The sequence below is a fragment of the Nerophis lumbriciformis genome, linkage group LG02 (assembly GCF_033978685.3).
Source record: "Nerophis lumbriciformis linkage group LG02, RoL_Nlum_v2.1, whole genome shotgun sequence".
In the NCBI taxonomy this organism is placed as follows: domain Eukaryota; kingdom Metazoa; phylum Chordata; class Actinopteri; order Syngnathiformes; family Syngnathidae; genus Nerophis; species Nerophis lumbriciformis.
In genome coordinates, this window is record NC_084549.2 from 74,977,586 (window position 1) to 75,003,230 (window position 25,645).

General features: G+C 43.8%; 1 protein-coding gene across 12 annotated transcripts in view; it reads right to left on the bottom strand.

Annotated features, from left to right (window-relative positions):
- The window catches only part of LOC133611626 (pleckstrin homology domain-containing family A member 1-like), a 50,866-nt gene that overhangs the window by 21,184 nt on the left and 4,037 nt on the right, over positions 1 to 25,645 (bottom strand). For 10 of the 12 annotated variants that reach the window (XR_009816009.1, XR_009816010.1, XM_061968584.1 and 7 more), the window contains exons 2-6: positions 16,557 to 16,774; positions 15,092 to 15,148; positions 14,973 to 15,018; positions 8,028 to 8,125; positions 7,638 to 7,769 (exon numbers count right to left, since the gene is read on the bottom strand). Coding sequence is in view for 10 of the 12 variants with exons in the window: in XM_061968584.1 (XP_061824568.1) it covers positions 7,638 to 7,769; positions 8,028 to 8,125; positions 14,973 to 15,018; positions 15,092 to 15,148; positions 16,557 to 16,697 (474 nt within the window). In the remaining 2 variants the exon portion in view is untranslated. Of the gene's footprint in view, positions 1 to 7,637; positions 7,770 to 8,027; positions 8,126 to 14,972; positions 15,019 to 15,091; positions 15,149 to 16,556; positions 16,775 to 16,881; positions 17,023 to 25,645 lie in introns of those variants that run through there. The other 2 variants (XM_061968594.1, XM_061968669.1) reach the window with 2 other exon arrangements.

Below are 25,645 nucleotides of genomic sequence, written 5' to 3' on the forward strand. Positions count from 1 at the left end.
GGTGGAGGGTGTGTCAGTTGATGGCGGAGGGTGTGTCTGCTGATAGTGGAGGGTGTGTCAGTTGATGGTGGAGGGTGTGTCAGTTGATGGTGGAGGGTGTGTCAGTCCATGGTGGAGTGTGTGTCAGTCCATGGCGGAGGGTGTGTCAGTTGATGGCGGAGGGTGTGTCAGTTGATGGCGGAGGGTGTGTCAGTCCATGGTGGAGTGTGTGTCAGTCCATGGCGGAGGGTGTGTCAGTTGATGGTGGAGGGTGTCAGTCCATGGCGGAGGGTGTGTCAGTCCATGGCGGAGGGTGTGTCAGTTGATGGTGGAGGGTGTCAGTTGATGGCGGAGGGTGTGTCAGTCCATGGCGGAGGGTGTGTCTGCTGATGGTGGAGGGTGTGTCAGTCCATGGCGGAGGGTGTGTCAGTTGATGGCGGAGGGTGTGTCAGTTGATGGCGGAGGGTGTGTCAGTTGATGGCGGAGGGTGTGTCAGTTGATGGCGGAGGGTGTGTCTGCTGATAGTGGAGGGTGTGTCAGTTGATGGTGGAGGGTGTGTCTGTCGATTGTGGAGGGTGTGTCAGTTGATGGTGGAGGGTGTGTCAGTTGATGGCGGAGGGTGTGTTAGTCCATGGCGGAGGGTGTGTCTGCTGATGGTGGAGGGTGTGTCAGTCCATGGCTGAGGGTGTGTCAGTCCATGGCGGAGGGTGTGTCAGTTGATGGTGGAGGGTGTGTCAGTTGATGGCGGAGGGTGTGTCTGCTGATAGTGGAGGGTGTGTCGGTTGATGGTGGAGGGTGTGTCAGTTGATGGCGGAGGGTGTGTCTGCTGATAGTGGAGGGTGTGTCGGTTGATGGCGGAGGGTGTGTCTGCTGATAGTGGAGGGTGTGTCAGTTGATGGTGGAGGGTGTGTCTGTCGATGGTGGAGGGTGTGTCAGTCGATGGCGGAGGGTGTGTCAGTCGATGGCGGAGGGTGTGTCAGTTGATGGTGGAGGGTGTGTCAGTTGATGGCGGAGGGTGTGTCAGTCCATGGTGGAGGGTGTGTCAGTCGATGGTGGAGGGTGTGTCTGTCGATGGTGGAGGGTGTGTCTGTCGATGGTGGAGGGTGTGTCTGTCGATGGTGGAGGGTGTGTCTGTTGATGGTGGAGGGTGTGTCAGTTGATGGCGGAGGGTGTGTCAGTCCATGGCGGAGGGTGTGTCTGTTGATGGTGGAGGGTGTGTCAGTCCATGGCGGAGGGTGTGTCAGTTGATGGCGGAGGGTGTGTCTGCTGATAGTGGAGGGTGTGTCAGTTGATGGTGGAGGGTGTGTCTGTCGGTGGTGGAGGGTGTGTCAGTTGATGGTGGAGGGTGTGTCAGTCCATGGCGGAGGGTCTGTCAGTTGATGGCGGAGGGTGTGTCAGTCCATGGCGGAGGGTGTGTCAGTCCATGGCGGAAGGGTGTGTCGGTTGATGGCGGAAGGGTGTGTCGGTTGATGGCGGAGGGTGTGTCTGCTGATAGTGGAGGGTGTGTCTGTCGATGGTGGAGGGTGTGTCAGTTGATGGTAGAGGGTGTGTCAGTTGATGGCGGAGGGTGTGTCAGTCCATGGCGGAGGGTGTATCTGCTGATGGTGGAGGGTGTGTCAGTCCATGGCGGAGGGTGTGTCAGTTGATGGCGGAGGGTGTGTCAGTTGATGGCGGAGGGTGTGTCAGTTGATGGCGGAGGGTGATGGTGGAGGGTGTGTCAGTCCATGGCGGAGGGTGTATCTGCTGATGGTGGAGGGTGTGTCAGTCCATGGCAGAGGGTGTGTCAGTTGATGGCGGAGGGTGTGTCAGTTGATGGCGGAGGGTGTGTCAGTTGATGGCGGAGGGTGTGTCTGCTGATAGTGGAGGGTGTGTCAGTTGGTGGAGGGTGTGTCTGTCGATGGTGGAGGGTGTGTCAGTTGATGGCGGAGGGTGTGTCAGTTGATGGCGGAGGGTGTGTCAGTCCATGGCGGAGGGTGTGTCTGCTGATGGTGGAGGGTGTGTCAGTCCATGGCGGAGGGTGTGTCAGTCCATGGCGGAGGGTGTGTCAGCTGATAGTGGAGGGTGTGTCAGTTGATGGTGGAGGGTATGTCAGTTGATGGTGGAGGGTGTGTCAGTTGATGGTGGAGGGTGTGTCAGTTGATGGTGGAGGGTATGTCAGTTAATGGTGGAGGGTGTGTCAGTTGATGGTGGAGGGTGTGTCAGTTGATGGCGGAGGGTGTGTGTGCTGATAGTGGAGGGTGTGTCAGTTGATGGTGGAGGGTGTGTCAGTTGATGGTGGAGGGTGTGTCAGTTGATGGTGGAGGGTGTGTCAGTTGATGGCGGAGGGTGTGTGTGCTGATAGTGGAGGGTGTGTCAGTTGATGGTGGAGGGTGTGTCAGTTGATGGTGGAGGGTGTGTCAGTTGATGGTGGAGGGTGTGTCTGTCGATGGTGGAGGGTGTGTCAGTTGATGGTGGAGGGTGTGTCAGTTGATGGCGGAGGGTGTGTCAGTCCATGGCGGAGGGTGTGTCTGTTGATGGTGGAGGGTGTGTCAGTTGATGGCGGAGGGTGTGTCTGCTGATAGTGGAGGGTGTGTCAGTTGATGGTGGAGGGTGTGTCAGTTGATGGTGGAGGGTGTGTCAGTCCATGGTGGAGTGTGTGTCAGTCCATGGCGGAGGGTGTGTCAGTTGATGGCGGAGGGTGTGTCAGTTGATGGCGGAGGGTGTGTCAGTCCATGGTGGAGTGTGTGTCAGTCCATGGCGGAGGGTGTGTCAGTTGATGGTGGAGGGTGTCAGTCCATGGCGGAGGGTGTGTCAGTCCATGGCGGAGGGTGTGTCAGTTGATGGTGGAGGGTGTCAGTTGATGGCGGAGGGTGTGTCAGTCCATGGCGGAGGGTGTGTCTGCTGATGGTGGAGGGTGTGTCAGTCCATGGCGGAGGGTGTGTCAGTTGATGGCGGAGGGTGTGTCAGTTGATGGCGGAGGGTGTGTCAGTTGATGGCGGAGGGTGTGTCAGTTGATGGCGGAGGGTGTGTCTGCTGATAGTGGAGGGTGTGTCAGTTGATGGTGGAGGGTGTGTCTGTCGATTGTGGAGGGTGTGTCAGTTGATGGTGGAGGGTGTGTCAGTTGATGGCGGAGGGTGTGTTAGTCCATGGCGGAGGGTGTGTCTGCTGATGGTGGAGGGTGTGTCAGTCCATGGCTGAGGGTGTGTCAGTCCATGGCGGAGGGTGTGTCAGTTGATGGTGGAGGGTGTGTCAGTTGATGGCGGAGGGTGTGTCTGCTGATAGTGGAGGGTGTGTCGGTTGATGGTGGAGGGTGTGTCAGTTGATGGCGGAGGGTGTGTCTGCTGATAGTGGAGGGTGTGTCGGTTGATGGCGGAGGGTGTGTCTGCTGATAGTGGAGGGTGTGTCAGTTGATGGTGGAGGGTGTGTCTGTCGATGGTGGAGGGTGTGTCAGTCGATGGCGGAGGGTGTGTCAGTCGATGGCGGAGGGTGTGTCAGTTGATGGTGGAGGGTGTGTCAGTTGATGGCGGAGGGTGTGTCAGTCCATGGTGGAGGGTGTGTCAGTCGATGGTGGAGGGTGTGTCTGTCGATGGTGGAGGGTGTGTCTGTCGATGGTGGAGGGTGTGTCTGTCGATGGTGGAGGGTGTGTCTGTTGATGGTGGAGGGTGTGTCAGTTGATGGCGGAGGGTGTGTCAGTCCATGGCGGAGGGTGTGTCTGTTGATGGTGGAGGGTGTGTCAGTCCATGGCGGAGGGTGTGTCAGTTGATGGCGGAGGGTGTGTCTGCTGATAGTGGAGGGTGTGTCAGTTGATGGTGGAGGGTGTGTCTGTCGGTGGTGGAGGGTGTGTCAGTTGATGGTGGAGGGTGTGTCAGTCCATGGCGGAGGGTCTGTCAGTTGATGGCGGAGGGTGTGTCAGTCCATGGCGGAGGGTGTGTCAGTCCATGGCGGAAGGGTGTGTCGGTTGATGGCGGAAGGGTGTGTCGGTTGATGGCGGAGGGTGTGTCTGCTGATAGTGGAGGGTGTGTCTGTCGATGGTGGAGGGTGTGTCAGTTGATGGTAGAGGGTGTGTCAGTTGATGGCGGAGGGTGTGTCAGTCCATGGCGGAGGGTGTGTCTGTTGATGGTGGAGGGTGTGTCAGTCCATGGCGGAGGGTGTGTCAGTTGATGGTGGAGGGTGTGTCAGTTGATGGCGGAGGGTGTGTCTGCTGATAGTGGAGGGTGTGTCAGTTGATGGTGGAGGGTGTGTCTGTCGATGGTGGAGGGTGTGTCAGTTGATGGTGGAGGGTGTGTCAGTTGATGGTGGAGGGTGTGTCAGTTGATGGCGGTGGGTGTGTCAGTCCATGGCGGAGGGTGTGTCAGTCCATGGCGGAGGGTGTGTCAGTTGATGGTGGAGGGTGTCAGTTGATGGCGGAGGGTGTGTCAGTCCATGGCGGAGGGTGTGTCAGTCCATGGCGGAGGGTGTGTCTGCTTATGGTGGAGGGTGTGTCAGTCCATGGCGGAGGGTGTGTCAGTTGATGGTGGAGGGTGTGTCAGTTGATGGCGGAGGGTGTGTCTGCTGATAGTGGAGGGTGTGTCAGTTGATGGTGGAGGGTGTGTCTGTCGATGGTGGAGGGTGTGTCAGTTGATGGTGGAGGGTGTGTCAGTTGATGGTGGAGGGTGTGTCAGTTGATGGTGGAGGGTGTGTCTGTTGATGGCGGAGGGTGTGTCTGCTGATAGTGGAGGGTGTGTCTGTCGATGGTGGAGGGTGTGTCAGTTGATGGTGGAGGGTGTGTCAGTTGATGGCGGAGGGTGTGTCAGTCCATGGCGGAGGGTGTGTCTGTTGATGGTGGAGGGTGTGTCAGTCCATGGCGGAGGGTGTGTCAGTTGATGGTGGAGGGTGTGTCAGTTGATGGCGGAGGGTGTGTCTGCTGATAGTGGAGGGTGTGTCAGTTGATGGTGGAGGGTGTGTCTGTCGATGGTGGAGGGTGTGTCAGTTGATGGTGGAGGGTGTGTCAGTTGATGGCGGTGGGTGTGTCAGTCCATGGCGGAGGGTGTGTCAGTCCATGGCGGAGTGTGTGTCAGTCCATGGTGGAGTGTGTGTCAGTCCATGGCGGAGGGTGTGTCAGTTGATGGCGGAGGGTGTGTCAGTTGATGGTGGAGGGTGTCAGTTGATGGCGGAGGGTGTGTCAGTCCATGGTGGAGTGTGTGTCAGTCCATGGCGGAGGGTGTGTCAGTTGATGGTGGAGGGTGTCAGTCCATGGCGGAGGGTGTGTCAGTCCATGGCGGAGGGTGTGTCAGTTGATGGTGGAGGGTGTCAGTTGATGGCGGAGGGTGTGTCAGTCCATGGCGGAGGGTGTGTCAGTCCATGGCGGAGGGTGTGTCTGCTTATGGTGGAGGGTGTGTCAGTCCATGGCGGAGGGTGTGTCAGTTGATGGTGGAGGGTGTGTCAGTTGATGGCGGAGGGTGTGTCTGCTGATAGTGGAGGGTGTGTCAGTTGATGGTGGAGGGTGTGTCTGTCGATGGTGGAGGGTGTGTCAGTTGATGGTGGAGGGTGTGTCAGTTGATGGCGGAGGGTGTGTCAGTCCATGGCGGAGGGTGTGTCTGCTGATGGTGGAGGGTGTGTCAGTCCATGGCGGAGGGTGTCAGTTGATGGCGGAGGGTGTGTCTGCTGATGGTGGAGGGTGTGTCTGTTGATGGTGGAGGGTGTGTCTGTTGATGGTGGAGGGTGTGTCAGTCCATGGCGGAGGGTGTGTCAGTTGATGGCGGAGGGTGTATGTGTCAGTTGATGGTGGAGGGTGTGTCAGTTGATGGTGGAGGGTGTGTCAGTTGATTGTGGAAGGTGTGTCAGTTGATGGTGGCGGGTGTGTCAGTCCATCACCAGCCAGGCAATAAAAAATAGACCTAAATCATCAATCTTCACCAAGACGTGAGTTTGGTCACTTGATTGACATTTAGGGCACCAGAGGGTCTTGTGAGATGACGCTGGCTGCTGACAGAGCATTATTAAGAAAAAATGACCGACAGGAAGGCCAGAAACAATTTTTATTTCAACAGACTCTCGCGCCGTACCTGCCGTCAAAACTCTAAAGAACGACTGCAGTTCTTGTCTTCACAATAAAAGCCCTGCTCCATCCTAAAAGTGTGGACGCCCCTGATTTAAACCAATCCAGTGTAAGTCAACATATAAGACGTCTGTAGAAAACATTCACATAGTTGTGTTATTGATGATAAAGTACATTAGTGTCATAAGTCTTAAAGAATGAATTAGATTTTTTGAAACATGCCGAGGGCCAATAGGTACTAAGATGTGGTCTTAAAATAGTGTTTACTGGGCATAAAGTGCAAAAGACGTGGTGATGGGTCAAGATGGATCAGACAGCAATAGGTGTCAGCTCATTTTCATGAAAAAGTATACGACTGTCCATTAATGCCTTTTAATGTCGATTGCAAATGCCGATCCTCTCTGGCTGACAAGCGGCTAGCAGCTACTGTAAATATGTGTCTCCATACACAGTGTGGAGCCGCTCTTCTAAATAATAATCACCTTGGAAACAGCATATAAACTGTATTTCTTAGTATCTTAAAGTTAAAAGTTAAAGTACCAATGATTGTCACACACACACTAGGTGTGGTGAAATGTGTCCTCTGCATTTGACCCATCCCCTTGTTCGCCCCCTGGGAGGCGAGGGGAGCAGTGAGCAGCAGCGATGGCCGCGGCCGGAAATAATTTTTGGTGATTTAACGCCCAATTCTAAGCCTTGATGCTGAGTGCCAAGCAGGGAGGTAATGGCTCCCATTTTTATAGTCTTTGGTATGAGTCGGCCGGGGTTTGAACTCATGACCAACCCATCTCAGGGCGGACACTCGAACCACAAAGCCACTTAAGTATCCATATTAAGTAATATTATCACTGGAAGAAGACCGAGAGAAAGCCAGGAGCAGGCATGCTAGTAGCTAAGCTAAGTTGCAGCAGGAAGTAGGTAGTTATTACCAGGAAGTGTACAAGTAGATGAGTAAGTCCAGAGAGAGGATAATATAACAGACGTCACAGGAAGAGGAAGATCTGATCGATTCATAAATTGATGGTGTTGATACTAAAGGTAGTATCACTATATGGTCGATACTAGAATGATGAGATTGATGTTTTCATTTTCTCAAAATCATATTTTTTTAATTTTTTGATAAAGTTTACAAACTCTGGGAATGATTTCCTGGACCCCAAAGGACTTTGTGGGAGAAAGTGAAAATCTACGTTCTAAGAACTCCGACTTATTAGAGACTCCCAGAGCCCAAAGAAAGTCTGCAGGCTTGAAGTGCTTTCTATTGGGGCTCCAGTACTCTGGAACACATATGTGGTCCCATCCAAGGTTTCTCTTTGTGCGCATTGGGTGGAGTTTTCTCTTACCCTGATGTGGGATCTGAGCCCAGGATGTTAGTGTGGCTTGTGCAGCCCTTTGAGACATTTTTGATTAAGGGCTACATAAATAAACTTTGATTGATTGATTGACCACCTTTTTTCTGGTCTTATACTTTTTGAGACTAACAAAAAAGCACAAGTGGTGCTTTACGATCCAACATTCCAATTATATTAATGTCTTCTCTGGCTGTAAAACATGAGTCATAAAGAGAAACTGAATCATAGTGAAAAGATGATCATGTGGAGTTCACACATGTGCAGTCAACAATGTCCAGCATGTGGTGTACCTGCGTCTGGGTCACAATGGGAACTCCTCCTATGATCTCCGTCTTATAGGACACTTGCTTCTTGGGTCCTACCGTGTCCTGCAAAGACTTGTGGCTCTCGGAGTTCTGCTGGCCGTCGGACACTTTTGGAACCTGAGGAGAAGACGCAGACACACCCGTGTAACATGGGACGGTTCAGGGGGAGAGGTGGGAAAAGCCCCTTTCTCTAAAGTTGAACCATCTGCACGAGGAGACAGTGACACCTTTTCTTTGTGCTTATAAGGAACATTAAAGAGAACAAAGCCTTGGACTCATTACAACAATTGTCAGCCGCTCTAGTTGTAGAACCTCAGTCTGCTCAAAGAAATATGGGACATTTCCTTCTTAAGGTGACTTGGAAGATCATCTCACCGTGATCTTGGTGGCTTTATTGAGAGCGTTGACCCAGTCCACCAGGTCCTGCTGATCATTGGCCTGCAGGAAGTACTTCCTCATCCCGGCATTGATGACTAACGGAGACAACATATACTGTGAGGGTAATCCCAACATCATACACTGAATGTCACCCAGTTCTGCAGGACTTTAAAGAAACAGACATGATCTCTCCCTGGCATGTCGAAGAGAACAGTTCAAGAGTACAAACAAGTTAACCACTGACCAGAGGTGGGTAGAGTATCCACACATTGTACTCAAGTAAGAGTACTGGTACTTAAGAGATTTATTACTCAAGTAAAAGTAAGGAGTAGTCACCCAAATATTTACTTGAGTAAAAGTAAAAAGTATGTCACGTACTGAGTAACTGATGAGTAACCTGTTCGTTTAATGATGACGGCAACAAATAATGCACAAAAACATAAAAATAGCAATAAGCTAATTCAGAGCCAGGAATATCTCTTAAGCAACTAAAACAATAATATATATTAAATAATAATACATTAACATAAAAAAATTAAGGCAAATTGAGCCACAATAACTTAACAGCACCATAGGCTCAGTAGGCAGAGATTACAAAGGAAAATAACAAGTCAGCCTTTACGCAAACCATAAACTCTGATAGGTGTGGGCTGCACCTGGGATGGTGTTTCTATGCATGCATGTGTGTGTGTGCGACTGTGTGTGTGTGTGTATCTGTCTGTCTATCTATGAGGCTGCAGTGCGTTAATAAATGTCCCCACACGATGTACATTTGACAGTGATTCATAGTAGGGAAGCTAATATCAGCCTACGGTGACAGACAAAATATCTACTAACCCTAACCCTAACCCTACCCTAACCCAGGCGCGGCCACTGCTGCTGCCCACTGCTCCCCTCACCTCCCAGGGGGTGATCAAGGGTGATGGGTCAAATGCAGAGAATAATTTCGCCACACCTAGTGTGTGTGTGACAATCACTGGTACTTTAACTCCTTCACAATAATAGCATCCGGTCTGACCGCACTAAAAAAAATAAAAGTTTAAAAAAAGTACCTCACTGAAAGCACTTATTGATACATTTACAAAATGATTATGCTAAAATACTAGTCCAAATTGTCCAAAGATGTATTGCACCAATAAATGTGATGATTTTTGCATTTCATTAACATTTATTATACACAAAAAGCACAAACTCTATGGTGGTCAAATAAGTGTAAAAGGTCAAAAAATTAATTACAAACCAAACGGAAAAACACATTTTTATAGTTGTTTATATTGCTATTGTTATTTAAATGTATTGCTAATATTGTTATTTTACTTGTTGTGGTTTATCCGTTACTAATTTATATCCAGGTTTTTTAACTACCGTATATTTCGGACTATAAGTTGCAGTTTTCATCATAGTTTGGCGACTTACACTCAGGAGCGACTTATGTGTGAAATGATGAACACATTAGCGTAAAATATCAAATAATATTATTGATCTCATTCACGTAAGAGACTAGACGTATAAGATTTCATGGGATTTAGCGATTAGGAGTGACAGATTGTATAGCATGTTCTATATGTTATAGTTATTTGAATGACTTTGAATGACCATAATATGTTAGGTTAACATACCAGTTGGTTATTTATGCCTCATATAACGCAGTGGTCCCCAACCTTTTTGTAACTGCGGACCGCTCAACGCCTGAAAATGTGTCCCAAATTTGTGCGAATGAGTGTGAATGAGTGTAAATGGGGGAGGGAGGTTTTTTTGGTTGATGCACTAATTGTAAGTGTATCTTGTGTTTTTTATATTGATTTAAGAAAAAAAAATATTTTTTTTTTTTTAATTTCTTGCGCGGCCCGGTACCAATCGATCCACGGACCGGTACCGGGCCGCGGCCCGGTGGTTGGGGACCACTGATATAACGTACACTTATTCAGCCTGTTGTTCACTATTCTTTATTTATTTTAAATTGCCATTCAAATGTCTATTCTTGCTGTTGGCTTTTATCAAATACATTTCCCCCAAAAATGCGACTTATACTCCAGTGCGACTTATATGTGTTTTTTCCTTCTTTATTATGCATTTTCGGCCGGTGCGAGTTATACTGCGGAGCGACTTATACTCCGAAAAATATGGTATAATTAAAGTTGAGTTTTAGTGATACAAAAAATACTCAAGTCTTCCAATTAATGAATAATCGTGTAATTAATCGTGATTACAATATCCATTTTTTAAAAGCTGACTGAATTTTTATCCTTAAATGCTTTTAAATCTAAACAGAGCATTTGAAGGAGCCTCAGTTATCTGTAACTCTGTCATTTTCATTTTATGTGTAACTTTACTGCCTCTTGGCCAGGACTCCCTTGAAAAAGAGGTTTTTCATCTCAATGGGATTATTTTTCTTGGGAAATAATTTTTTTTTAACTAAAAATGATTATTATTTTGGTCATAATGGTCCAGTCCTACAACATGGGCACTTTAGTGTTTTGAGGAACTTGCTGCAAATATTTGAAAATCCAAGTTTTGAACTGAACTCGGCGGTGGGGTCTGGTGTCATATCTGGGCCGGACTTGAGTAGTCCTGGCATAGGCTCTAGCGCCAACTCTGGTGTTTTGCGCCACTTTTCATTTGCACAAAGTGTCGATTTCAAGAGCCTGAGAGGTTTCTCTGTGCTACAACACAGGATGTGACAATCTCTGACCCACTACGAGAGGAGCGGAGTTGAGTTTAGTCTACATGACGCTGCGCTCCTCAGTCGCCTCACTCTGCAACCGCCTACCCGTTTCTCAGCCTGATAGTCTTCCACCTCGGGTGAAAAAATCACGCTCCTTTTTAACAGAGCAGCTTGTCATTTGAAATGAACTAGTCCTTTTGGGGCCGCTGTTTTGAAAGATGAATGACATTAAAGCGGTGTGAGAACATCTGGTCAGGTAATGGTGCACGAGCAAGACCTCTTCCACTGTAAATAATGCTGTGAGAGTGTAGCGGTCTGAGCGTGGGAGTATCCCGTGTGACTCACGCGGTCAGAGTGAAACCTGTGCATGGGAAAGCTCTCACACGGATGGTGGTGTGTCAGATACTTTAGTGCAAAACCACCTGCCAGTGTGAGCGTCGACTGTACTCTGTGGCAGCGCTTGTTGGTAAACGAGGCCTCTGCAGCCGCACTCATTGATCTATGTAAAAACATGTGGCCTACAAAATGCTTTAAAAATAACCTCCTGACATCTGTGAATCAGGTTCCCATTTGAGTGGCGACATCCTGTCAGAACGTCCACAAGGTCACCGGCTTACACACACACACACACACACACATTCCCGTAAGTCAACTTCTTGTCACAGACAAGCACTTCCTGCAATTGAAGCGAGGATAAACAATAACAGGGAATAATAGGACCTTTACTCAAATGAACAGGGTGACATGATTGTGCCTGTCTTTTAGGACCTAATTACAATGTCTTACTGACCTCAGTGTGCAGATGAAGGCAATGAACAATTCTAAGCTGCATGTATATAGTCATGGCAACTGCTGTCCAGTGTGTGCGCTGACATGAACAGCGTTTAGTGCGCTAAAAAGAAGAGGAGTGGAGGACAGGCAATGAAACAATGCCTTTGTTGACGAGGAAAATGTCAAGGAATGTCCATGGCCCAATTAACACCTATTTAATTACTCAGAGTCTCCTACTGTTGCAGGGAGTGGATCTACAAAGGCAAATAGCATCCAGGGTTTAAAAAAAAGCTTTGACTAATGTGGTTGTAAGCATCCTCTTGATGGAGTTTTTAATGAACTCCACAAGATGGCAGTAGCTGTATTTAACTACAGTACAAGTGGTCAGCGTTTGACATCAGACAGCTGCATCTAGCTCTGTATGCACTTGAAAATGAGAGTCACGTCTTGTTTGCCATTCATTTATCAGTGATATCAGTGTTACAAGTCTCTGTGGTGCAATACTGTTTTCATAAATGACCATGTGGTTAAAGAGGGCTACTGTGATGATCTACTAACAACAAACAGGTTAACACTCCTGGCCACAAGCAGATGGAGTGACATTGGGGACAGCCAATCACACATTAGCAAGAACCGGCACATGGATGAGTTTGTGGCCAACATAAAGTTGAGATGGGCCTAGTTTGACCCGTGGCCATGTAATACTGTATAGCATAACATTGTTGTTGGTAGAAATTGCAGTTTGAACAAGTGCAGGGGACATGGCCAAATAGCTGATAATGTACTGAATTACTGATACTATTAAAGACGGTAGAGAAGGAGCAAGACCACTAATTGTGTTGTACACTATAGGCCAGCGTGTGTTTAATCCATGTCCTGGGCACACTGTTCACTTCATTGCACAACTTGACAACCCAAAAGACCAGATTTGTCATTTTTCAGGCTACCAAATAAAAACAGGTATTTGAGCTATATACACATGTTATACATTTATAACACTGGTTGTTGTATTTACATGAGACAGTGGAGTATATATACAGGTAAAAGCCAGTAAATTAGAATATTTTGAAAAACTTGATTTATTTCAGTAATTGCATTCAAAAGGTGTAACTTGTACATTATATTTATTCATTGCACACAGACTGATGCATTCAAATGTTTATTTCATTTAATTTTGATGATTTGAAGTGGCAACAAATGAAAATCCAAAATTCCGTGTGTCACAAAATTAGAATATTACTTAAGGCTAATACAAAAAAGGGATTTTTAGAAATGTTGGCCAACTGAAAAGTATGAAAATGAAAAATATGAGCATGTACAATACGGTACTCAATACTTGGTTGGAGCTCCTTTTGCCTCAATTACTGCGTTAATGCGGCGTGGCATGGAGTCGATGAGTTTCTGGCACTGCTCAGGTGTTATGAGAGCCCAGGTTGCTCTGATAGTGGCCTTCAACTCTTCTGCGTTTTTGGGTCTGGCATTCTGCATCTTCCTTTTCACAATACCCCACAGATTTTCTATGGGGCTAAGGTCAGGGGAGTTGGCGGGCCAATTTAGAACAGAAATACCATGGTCCGTAAACCAGGCACGGGTAGATTTTGCGCTGTGTGCAGGCGCCAAGTCCTGTTGGAACTTGAAATCTCCATCTCCATAGAGCAGGTCAGCAGCAGGAAGCATGAAGTGCTCTAAAACTTGCTGGTAGACGGCTGCGTTGACCCTGGATCTCAGGAAACAGAGTGGACCGACACCAGCAGATGACATGGCACCCCAAACCATCACTGATGGTGGAAACTTTACACTAGACTTCAGGCAACGTGGATCCTGTGCCTCTCCTGTCTTCCTCCAGACTCTGGGACCTCGATTTCCAAAGGAAATGCAAAATTTGCATGGTTGGATGATGGTTTGGGGTGCCATGTCATCTGCTGGTGTCGGTCCACTCGGTTTCCTGAGATCCAGGGTCAACGCAGCCGTCTACCAGCAAGTTTTAGAGCACTTCATGCTTCCTGCTGCTGACCTGCTCTATGGAGATGGAGATTTCAAGTTCCAACAGGACTTGGCGCCTGCACACAGCGCAAAATCTACCCGTGCCTGGTTTACGGACCATGGTATTTCTGTTCTAAATTGGCCCGCCAACTCCCCTGACCTTAGCCCCATAGAAAATCTGTGGGGTATTGTGAAAAGGAAGATGCAGAATGCCAGACCCAAAAATGCAGAAGAGTTGAAGGCCACTATCAGAGCAACCTGGGCTCTCATAACACCTGAGCAGTGCCAGAAACTCATCGACTCCATGCCACGCCGCATTAACGCAGTAATTGAGGCAAAAGGAGCTCCAACCAAGTATTGAGTATTGTACATGCTCATATTTTTCATTTTCATACTTTTCAGTTGGCCAACATTTCTAAAAATCCCTTTTTTGTATTAGCCTTAAGTAATATTCTAATTTTGTGACACACGGAATTTTGGGTTTTCATTTGTTGCCACTTCAAATCATCAAAATTAAATGAAATAAACATTTGAATGCATCAGTCTGTGTGCAATGAATAAATATAATGTACAAGTTACACCTTTTGAATGCAATTACTGAAATAAATCAAGTTTTTCAAAATATTCTAATTTACTGGCTTTTACCTGTATATATTGTTTCTTCTTATGACCATTTCAGTCATATAATAATCAACTTTTTTTTTTTTTTTTTTTAAATGCTTAGTTTTAGCTAATTACCACACAGTAAGGTTAGTGTGAAATGTAATTATTGATATATTCATGGAGTGCAGGTTTTGTTGTGAATGTAGTTTTTGAGATGCTCTGCCATAACCTTATACAAGTGGTTTCAAGACAAATTTAAAGAGGAGTTATACTTTGTATTTAGGTCGACAAAATGTACTGTCCTTTTAGTGGACTAAAATGTTAAGGAATTTAGTTGACTAAAACTAAAATACATTTTTATCAAAAGACTAGGACTGTAAAAATGAACACTGTTCCCTATTAGCCTTGTGTTGAAATGTTCAAAGGACTTGTTCCACACATGAATGCCATCTTAGCGCCGCGGCAAGCAAAGATTGTCCTCTCTTCTCTTTTACATGTGTGTCTAACACATAACATGGAAATATTACTTCTCCCATGGTTAGTTAAAAGCAAACCTACACTCATGTTTAGAGAACATTAGCATTCATGGCACATTTTAGAAGTGTGTGTATTACTTTAACATGTGTAAATATTCAATGTTAGGACATCTGTCCATTGATTGAAGAATAGCCATGTTGTAACGGCGACGTGTTGGACAATAGATGATTTCCCCACCTCTACCCCTACCAAAATAATGACATTGCTGGTATTCACAAATGAGAAACAACAGCCTTTCTCTGATTATTACCATCTTCCAATTAACATTGAACAAAGGGAAAATAAACTGACAGTATGTTATTTGTTATTTTCTCTGCTAGCCCCAAATCCTGTCAGCCACATATTATAGACCTTGACCGTGTGATGTTTGGGGCTTTTCTTACCAAAGCAGAACTCTGCCTTAGGCCTCAGCTTGGTTGCATCGCTGACCTGCAGGAGAGGAAAGCTTCAGTGTGTCACATCTGATCTCAAGTCACTTTCAGGATAAGAATTGCCAACTCACCTTAGATATGTAAGTGAGTTTCAAGGAGCCCACACAGTCTGCACCCACCGGGAGATTCTGCAGGGAGAAACTTTTAGTAGGATTGCAGTAATAACTGACAAACAATGTAGGAGTAGGGTTGTCCCCATACCAATATTTTGGAACTGGTACCAAAATGTATTTCGATACCTTTCAGTACTTTTCTAAATAAAAGGGGGCCACGAAAAAATTTAATTTTTGTCTTTATTTGAACAAAAAATCTTAGAGTACATTAAACATGTTTATTATTGCAATTTAGTCCTTAAATAAAATAGTGAACATACTAGACAACATGTCTTTTAGTAGTAAGTAAACAAACAAAGACTCCTAATTAGTCTGCTGACGTATGCAGTAACATATTGTGTCATTTATTATTTTCTACACATTATGAGGGACAAACTGTAAAAATTGATTATTAATCCACTTGTTCATTTACTGTCAATATCTGCTTATTTTCTGTTTTAACATGTTCTATCTACACTTCTGTTAAAATGTAATAATCACTTATTATTCCCTTCTTTGATACTTTACATTAGTGTTGGATGATACCACACATTTAGGTATGGATCCGATACCAAGTAGTTACAGGATCATACATTGGTCATATTCAAAGTCCTCATGTGTCCAGGGACATATTTACTGACTTTATAAACAAAATATACATTTTAAAAAAAGGAAAAAAATATCGATGCAATCATAGTAGTATCGACTAGATACACTCTTGTACTTGGTATCATTACAGTGGATGTCAGGTGTAGATCCACCCATGGCATTTGTTTACATTGTGACGGTGGTGAGCTATTGTATCCTCCTACGGCGTGTAGTGAAGCATGTTTAGATATTCCTCATTCTCCAGTGATAATACTACTTGTAAGAAACTTACTTTATTTGTCGCCATGGAGGCGAGGATTAGCGATTTAAAAGTAGCTAAAACACTGTGGATGCATGTTAGCTGCATGTCTTAAAGCAGCTCTTCCTGAGGGTGTTTCAGTGTTATGACTTCACCTTTATCTTGACTTTTTACACCAAAATGCCCGGGAACCGGTACTTTTTAAACAGACTACAGCCAAAATATATACATTGTTGACTCATTAGTACTGCGATAATGTAGTAGTAGCAGCGGTATATCATACAACCCTAGTAGGAAGTCAAAAGTTGCATTGGTGCACAGAAGTTGTGGGACTCTGATTTGAACATTAAAATGCAAGCGTTTTGTTTCTATAAAAAGAAAGGCAGGGATTGAATTATTCAGACTACACAGTCCATGAATACTTGATGTGAGGGAGCACACCACGACACAGACGCACATCCTGGTCCTAGCTGATGCCTTCAAATGTGAGCAGAATCAGAGTGTGGTCTCGCAGGCCAGCGTGCGTGCCGACAGACAGACGAGCACAGACAAGCCCCGCAAAGATGCCATGCTACGTGCTAGGCTAACAGCCATTACCTGCGGGTTGTCCATGAACCACACCAGGCTCCCCTGCTGGGTGTCCAGTATGAAGTAGCGGCGCAGGAACTTGCCACTGCTCTCGTTCTCCTCGATGTCCAGGAAGCCACAGATGCGGTTCTGTCGGTCCACGTAAGGCATGGCGCCGCCGGGACATTCCCTGGCCTGCGCGGGCCCAAAAACGGAGAGGGGGCGGAGGCAAAGAGGAGCAAGGAAACCTGGGAGAAGACGCAGGGAGAAAAGAATCTATGTTAAAGTCTACCTTTAGCCACAGTAGTCCACAATATTTTCATACCTACTGCTTGATCATGTGACCCAAACCCACCTTTTATATGAGCCCAACCCACCCGCTCTCTCCTTTTTTTAGCTTCCACGTCCTGTGTCACGTTCTATTCCATCTCCTCCACCCTCCCTGACTTGCTCTTTCTTTCTGCTTTTTTGCTGGCCGTCTTTCACCGTCTCTCTCTCTCTCTTTACCGTTTTTTTTTGTTCCCTTCTCCCCTCCCAACGGCGCACTCATCTGATTTGGCAAGCCTCCGGCCTGCCCACTCAGTCTCCTCCCCCACCTCCTCCTCCCTGCGAAAGCCGAGCACCCACTCGAGCGTGGCAAATGCGGAAAGACGACCAAAAAAAAAAGTCCTTATTATGCATGTTGGCAGTGGGAGAGCAGCATTTAACGTGACACACACCTGCATGATGACATTACTGTACATGTAGCTGTACCTACATACTGTATTCTAACCTGGTCCAATAGGAGAGCTCAATTTGGTGCTGAAGTAACAATCTGAATCTCACAAAACATCAAAGCCAAACAGTGACTTTGAATGCATGTGGAACCTCAGCTCAGTGAGGACCTAAAAGCATGAACTTTTTCCTTTCGTGTGAACCTACAATAGGGATCTGATTTCCAATCGAACAGTCTACATGTGACTTTAAAAAAAAATCATACAAGATCTGATGAAGTTGTTTACATGTGTCTTATAAAAGTTAGTTCCAACTGAATAGGTTTGGTTGTTCAAGTGCATGTAAACGTACAGACTGATGGCAACAAAGATAAATACCTGTGACGTAGCTGCAGTATATCAATTAGGGGTGCAACAATTAGTCAACATTGTTGACAAATATTGACTACAAATATTTCCACCCACAAATTCATTTTTTGACAATAGTGGGTAAGGCTGCACCATTCTGAGAAAAAACCCTGATAGGGATTTGTCTCTCCAAAATTGCAATTCGACTTGCAATGTTTATATTTTATACATAAAAATGCATTAAACTGCGAAAATAAATCTTTTAGACTGTCAATCAACATGTTCTTGTCTTTACACATTAGAACAATATGCAATTATGTACTTTAAAATATATTTGGCTTAAAACTGTTGTCTACATCATGCTCTTAAATACAGTATTTATAATGTAATGTATTTATGATATATAATAATAATGCAAAATATACACTTTTATTTTTAATTACTGTAGAATTGTTGACCACTGCATTGTAATTGGAAGGTAAATTAACTTTTGTTATACTAAATAAATAAACAAAAAAATAAAATGGACTCTTGTTGTCGTAAGCAAAACTTTAACTTAAATAAATATTGAACATCTCAAAGTGTTTTATTCCCAGTTGTAAAGACGTTATCGTCGGTAGAAATGTCAAAAGAATTAGGGTAGTTGACACAAGGTTGTACAAGAAATGCATTAGTTTAGTTGAAAATATCTTTCTCTCCTTACTTTTGCCGGGTGTCAACTCTGTTAGGCGATTTAGATGCAGGTTTGTTTTAGTTTTTCTCCAAATAAATCATAGAGGAACATTTCATAATATTTTAGATGTTTTTCAAACTTATTATGGCCAAAAGTACATAAATAATAGACAATATACAGTACATCAGTTCATACAATATATTATTTAAATGTGTTTTCACGTAAAAAAAAAACAATGTTTTATGTAAATAAAAAAAATAAAAAAGTTATTTTGAAGGTGTGGCGACATTTATCTTGCCATGGTTTAATTGGCGAGGGGGCGGTTAAGTGTTTTGGGGACGAAGACAGCATTTCAGTCAGATTTATGTTAATTTCTGTGATATTTCACGTTTAGTAAGTAAGTAAGTTAGTAAATGTTATTTATAAAGCGCTTTTCACAGATAAAATCACAAAGCGCTGTACACAACATAGGTGAAGTAAAACAACAATTCAATGAAAACATCATAAAAAAGATAAAAAGTGGATTAAAATAATAGCTAAAAGGTGCATTAATTAAAAGCTTCTTTAAAATGTTCTTAAAAGAGTCAATACAGTCAAGATCACGGAGGGACTGGTGCAAGTTGTTCCACAGTCTGGGAGCTATAGTCTGGAACGCCAGGGTTTTAAAATGAGTTTTTGGGATCTTTAGAAGACCCTGCCCTGAAGACCAGAGGCTGCGCCCTGAACAAGTCAGTGATGTACTGAGGGGCCCACCATGCAACGCACGAAAAGTCAGGACTAAAATCTTCAACTCAATGCGGAGTTTGACTGGAAGCCAATGAGGACCGGATCAAATGGGCCACCGGATCAAATGGGCCACCGGTCCAAAGTCTGGCAGCTGCATTTTGTACCGTCTGAAGTCTCTTCAGCCTTGACTTGTTGAGAAGAGAATTGCAATAGTCAATACCAGATGAAATTAATGTGAATGATTATTTCCAGATCCAATTTTGACAGCAAATTTCTCACTTTAGAAATATTTCTGAGGTGATAAAAGCAGTTTTTGGTCAGTTGACGACAGAGACCCTCCAAAGACTTGGACTGATCCAACACAAGCCCAAGGTTTCTGAGGCTGCTTTGAACAGATGCACCCAGAGTTCTTCATCAGGGGCATCTTTTTATCTTTTGTTAGAATTGAGGAAATTAGAGGACAACCAGTTTTTGAAACAGGATACGCATTCCAAGAACTCAGATACAAAGGGAAACTGTGAGTCATTAAAAGAGCAATACAGTCGAATATCGTCTGCATAGAAATGACAAGAAACATTTTTGACAGATACAACACAAATAAAGCAGAAGATTGCGTTTTAGTGGCCAATTCTGCCCAACTTTCCATTAATAAGGACGCAGTAAGGCCGTACTTGGCCTCACAATGCACTGATTAGTATGATCACATCTACAACACTGATTAGTATGATCACATCTACATATACACCTGCAACACTGATTAGTATGATCACATCTACATATACACCTGCAACACTGATTAGTATGATCACATCTACATATACACCTGCAACACTGATTAGTATGATCACATCTACATATACACCTGCAACACTGATTAGTAACACAAAAACCAGACATGGTCTGAGCAACACATACGGTTTGGATGTTCTTCCATTCCTAAATATGGTGGTGGGGGAAATGTTTCATGATGGCGACAGTCTGGAGCACATTGCTTCTATTATTTGCTGTTGTGAAATATGAACCAATGCAAATCAAAGTTTAGACTCAACTCTATACTTATTATCATGACAGTGGTCTGCAGTGCTGTGGTAATTAAATACTTTTTATCGGATTCTGACATAGCTGATATATTTGTTACAGCTTTACGTAGTAGTGTTGAGACTAGAAAACAATGTGCACATTTTGCTCTTTGTTAGCATGACTGTTGAGTCAAAACACTAGCCAGAACACTAGGGTTGTCCCCATACCAATATTTTGGTACCTGTACCAAATGTATTTTGATACTTTTCTTAATGAAGAGGACCATAAACAATTTAATTATTGTCTTTATTTTAACAAAAAATCTGAGGGTAAATTAGAACATATGTTTATTATTGTAATTTAGTCCTTAAATAAAATAGTGAACATACTAGACAACTTGTCTTTTAGTAGTAAGTAAACATCCATCCATTCATCCATTCTCTACCGCTTATTCCCTTTTGGGGTCGCTGGAGCCTATCTCAACTACAATCGGGCGGAAGGCGGGGTACACAAACAAAGACTCCTAATTAGTCTGCTGACGTATGCAGTAACATATTGTGTCATTTATACACCTATTATTTTCTACACATTATGAGAGACAAACTGTAAAAATTTATTTTTAATCTGCTTGTTCATTTACTGTTAATATCTGCTTATTTTCTGTTTGAACATGTTCTATCTACACTTCTGTTCAAATGTAATAATCACTTATTCTTCTCTTCTTTGATACTTGACATAAGTTTTGGATGATACCACACATTTAAGTATGGATCCGATACCAAGTAGTTACAGGATCGTACAATAAAATATAATACCTAATAAACCAATAATAATATGGTTAAGAAATACTGATGTAAAGGGTAGGTGTCACACTTTTTTTCTGTTTTAACATGTTCTATCCAAACTTCTGTTAAAATGTAATAATCACTTATTCTTCTCTTCTTTGATACTTGACATTAGTTTTGGATGATACCACACATTTAGGTATGGATCTGATACCAAGTAGTTACAGGATCATACATTGGTCATATTCCAGGGACATATTTACTGACTTTATAAACATAATATACATTTTTTTTTAAACGAATGGATGGATGGTTGGAAAAAAGATTTTGTGATGGGAAAAAAATATTGATGTAATCCTAGTAGTGTCGACTAGATACGCTCTTGTACTTGGTATCATTACAGTGGATGTCAGGTGTAGATCCACCCATGGCATTTGTTTACATTGTGACGGTGGTGAGCTATTGTATCCTCCTACGGTGTGTAGTGAAGCATGTTTAGCTATTCCTCGTCCTCCAGTGACAATGGTAATTGTGAAAAACGTACTTTATTTGTCGCCATGGAGGCCAGGATTAGTGATTTAGAAGTAGCTAAAACACTGTGGATGGATGTTAGCTGCATGTCTTAAAGCAGCTCTTCCTGAGGGTGTTTCAGTGTTATAACTTCACCTTTATCTTGACTTTTTACACCAAAATGCGTCCATTCTCCTTTTTCTGTCTACACACTGTGGCTGCTTGTAAGTACTCTGTGTGTGCGTGCTGCCCAACATGCTCCTCTGCTCCTAAAAGCAGCAATGTCATGACGTGACGACGCGCTGTCATGCCCGTTAAAAAACCCACAATATATATATATATATACAGAGGTGGGTAGTAACGCGCTACATTTACTCCGTTACATCTACTTGAGTAACTTTTGGGATAAATTGTACTTCTAAGAGTAGTTTTAATGCAACATACTTTTACTTTTACTTGAGTGTATTTATAGAGAAGAAACGCTACTTTTACTCCGCTACTTTTATCTACATTCAGCTCGCTACTCGCTACTAATTTTTATCGATCTGTTAATGCACGCTTTGTTTGTTTTGGTCTGTCAGACAGACCTTCATAGTGCCTGCGTTTCAACAAATACAGTCACTGGTGACGTTCACTCCGTTCCACCAATCAGATGCAGTCACTGGTGACGTTGGACCAATCAAACAGAGCCAGGTGGTCACATGACCTGACTTAAGCAAGTTGAAAAACTTATTGGGGTGTTACCATTTAGTGGTCAATTGTACGGAATATGTACTGTACTGTGCAATCTACTAAAAAAAGTTCCAATCAATCAATCAAAACTGTGAAGGAAAAAAGACCCTTTTTTATTTCAACCGTACATCCCGTCAAAAGCCTAAAGACTGACTGCACAGTTCCTGTCTTCACAATAAAAGTGCCGCTCCATCGCGCCTGCGCTTTCAAAATAAGAGTCTCCGAAAGCCAGCGCAAACAAGCTAGCAAGCTAGCAAGCTACGGAGTTTGCCGCCAATGTATTTCTTGTAAAGTGTATAAAAACGAATATTGAAGCTGGACAAATAAAAAGCCAAAAACCAACCACTTTCATGTGGTATTAGACAGAAAGGAGGAACTTTTTTTCTCCTCCATTTGAAAACGTGGACGTTATCATCACTACTGTTTGATTACAATCAATGCAAGTCATCAGAATCAGGTAATACACCAACTTATATTCTTGTCTTCATGAAAGAAAGGAATCTATATGTGTTAAACATGCATGTATATTCATTAAAACACCTTTAACATGTAAACAAAAACGGCAAAATAAATAAATATAAATTATATACTGTATATATATATATATGTGTATATATATATGTGTGTGTGTGTATATATATATATATATATATATATATATATATATATATATATATATATATATATGTGTGTGTGTGTATATGTTACTCATCAGTTACTCAGTACTTGAGTAGTTTTTTCACAACATACTTTTTACTTTTACTCAAGTAAATATTTGGGTGACTACTCCTTACTTTTACTTGAGTAATACATCTCTAAAGTAACAGTACTCTTACTTGAGTACAATTTCTGGCTACTCTACCCACCTCTGTATATATATGGGGAAGCGGTCCTTTCAAACAGAGTATAGTACCGTTTTTGATTGATAAGTAGTGCGATACTATACTAGTAGCGGTATAGTGTACAAACATGAATGATACAGGTGTTAACTAGTTAAGTGTGTGAGTGGGTGGGCAGCCAGTGTTACTGTGCGCATATTATGGCATGGGCCTGTTTAAGTCCTTCTGGGCTGAGGCTAAAATATGCGAGCGGGAAAGCGGTGATAAAGACGGCCTTTCTGCGGGGACATTATGAGCACTGTGAGGGTGGACGGGCGACAATAGGCCCGCTTGTTGCCTGAGCACATCTCACACACACACACATTGAGGAGAAGGCAGTGACACAGTCAAAGACAACTATTAAGACCGACACAAGCACATATTGTTGGGCCGCAGTGAGAGGCGCCTCTGTTGAGTCTAGTCATCCTGCAAAGTGCAGCTTTAGAAAAATACTTGCAATTCTTTGCTGGTAAAGAATCACGGAGGTTCCCGTTCCTGTTTGTGCGACACAAAGCGTAACAAGGGGTTACAAGGTCTACAACAATGGATGACTGTTGTGTGGTTGTCGCTCAGATAATAAACTGTACTGTGGCCTAATAGACTTGCATCACCATGGACATTTACTATTGCAGTACATCACATGTACATAAAGCTGCTGACATACTTCAATGCAGCTACTGCCATCTTAGTACATCAACTCTTATGTGTGACTGCCATCAACTGGTCACACTTACTACACCAGGTACCACATAAATTTGCTTCGAGGTCGGTAAGCACAAGCAAAATTATGCCCTACATTATGCGTACCGGGTTATAAGACGCACTGTCCATTTTTGATCAAATGAAAGGATTTCTTTATTGTCTAAAACGGGTGCTCACACTTTTTCTGCAGGCGAGCTACTTTTCAATTGATCAAGTCTTGGGGATCTACCTCATTCATATATATCATTTATATTTACTTATTTATGAAATATATGTTTTTGTTAACAAGTTAAAGGTGTTTAATGATAATGCAAGCATGTTTAACACATATAGTTAATATTGTTAACAAGTTAAGGGTGTTTAATGATAATACAAGTATGTTTAATACATATAGTTAATATTGTTAACAAGCTAAAGGTGTTTAATGATAATACAAGCATGTTTAACACATAGTTAATGTTAAAAAATTAAAGGTGTTTAATGATAATACAAGAATGTTTAATACATATAGTTAATATTGTTAACAACTTAAAGGTGTTTAAAGATAACACAAGCATGTTTAACACATATAGTTAATATTGTTAACAAGTTAAAGGTGTTTAAAGATAGTACAAGCATGTTTAACACATATAGATTCCTTTCTTTCATGAAGACAAGAATATAAGTTGGTGTATTACCTGATTGTGATGACTTGCATTGATTGGAATCAGACAGTGGTGCTGATAATGTCCGCATTTTCGAATGGAGGAGAAAAAAAGTCCTCCTTTCTGTCCAATACCACATGAAAGTGGTTGGTTTTTGGCATCTTATTTATTCAGCTTCCGTACTCCTTTGTATACACTTTACAAGAAATACATTGTCGGCAAACTCCGTAGCTTGCTAGCTTGTGCACGCCAGCTTTCTGAGACTCTTATTTTGTTAGCGCAACTGTGCAACTGTGCAGTTGGTCTTTGGAGTTTTGACGACAGGTATGGCGCCAGAGTCTGTTGAAATAAAGTGTTTCTCGCCTTCCAGTCGGTAATTTTAATGAGCTGGCAGCAGCCAGCGTCATCTCAGAAGACCCTCGGGTGCCGTGAATGTCAATCAAGTGACGGAAGTGACGTCATAGTGAAGATTTATGATCGCTCATTTTTAGGACTATTTTTTTAATGCCTGGCTGGTGATCGACTGACACACCCTCCGAGATCGACCGGTAGATCGCGATCGACGTAATGAGCACCCCTGGTCTAAAAAATAGGGCACGTGAGATCATCACGAGTTCCCTTTGTACTTGGCTGAACTGCATCGCCACCTGTTGCTTGGCATGCACTTGACAGCCTGCCATTGTGTTTTCACCCTTGGCCCACGCCTGTTTCGCTGTCTTCTTAACTAGTAGTAGCATCTTGTGCAGGTTTTGTAAGGCAGGATTGGACATTTCTGGAAGAGTTTCCTGGTAAAGGAGACAGACTCTTCTGTGCGTTACTTAGGAAGAAGGCCAACATTTGCCAGGCTGCGGCGTCACATGGCGGCCAACTGGTCACGCAGGGCCACCTGGGCACCCCAGCAGAGTCAATATTTTCACTAGGACCAAGGAACAGCTGCTGCTGGCGACTGTTAGAGCTTGTGTTACCCAGGAGACGTAGTCGGGCCTGACTAAGGGAGTTGGTGAACGTCCACACACCCAAGGTGTATTGCTGACGTGCTCTTGAGCAAGGTAGCGGAGCTTGCACCAAATGCTGTGTGGTGGTACCAGCCATGGTGTCACAGAGACACTGCAGTCTTTTGAACAGTTCTAAACCTGCAAATGCTTTCCCACTTTCCTGTCACGGTGGTGGATTACCACAAAGAGAGGATCAAAGCCAGTCTTTTTTACCGGATGTCACCTGAGCGTCCACACTGAGGACACTTGGCATACAAAACCCATTTATACATCTACATATGAAAGAGGGCTGGGTCGGATACCAACAATTTGGAATTGCACTGTTCACACTGACGGGAAAAAACTCCGGTAAAATACGGAATTGACCTGCAATGTCTTGTTTTGTTTTTTTAA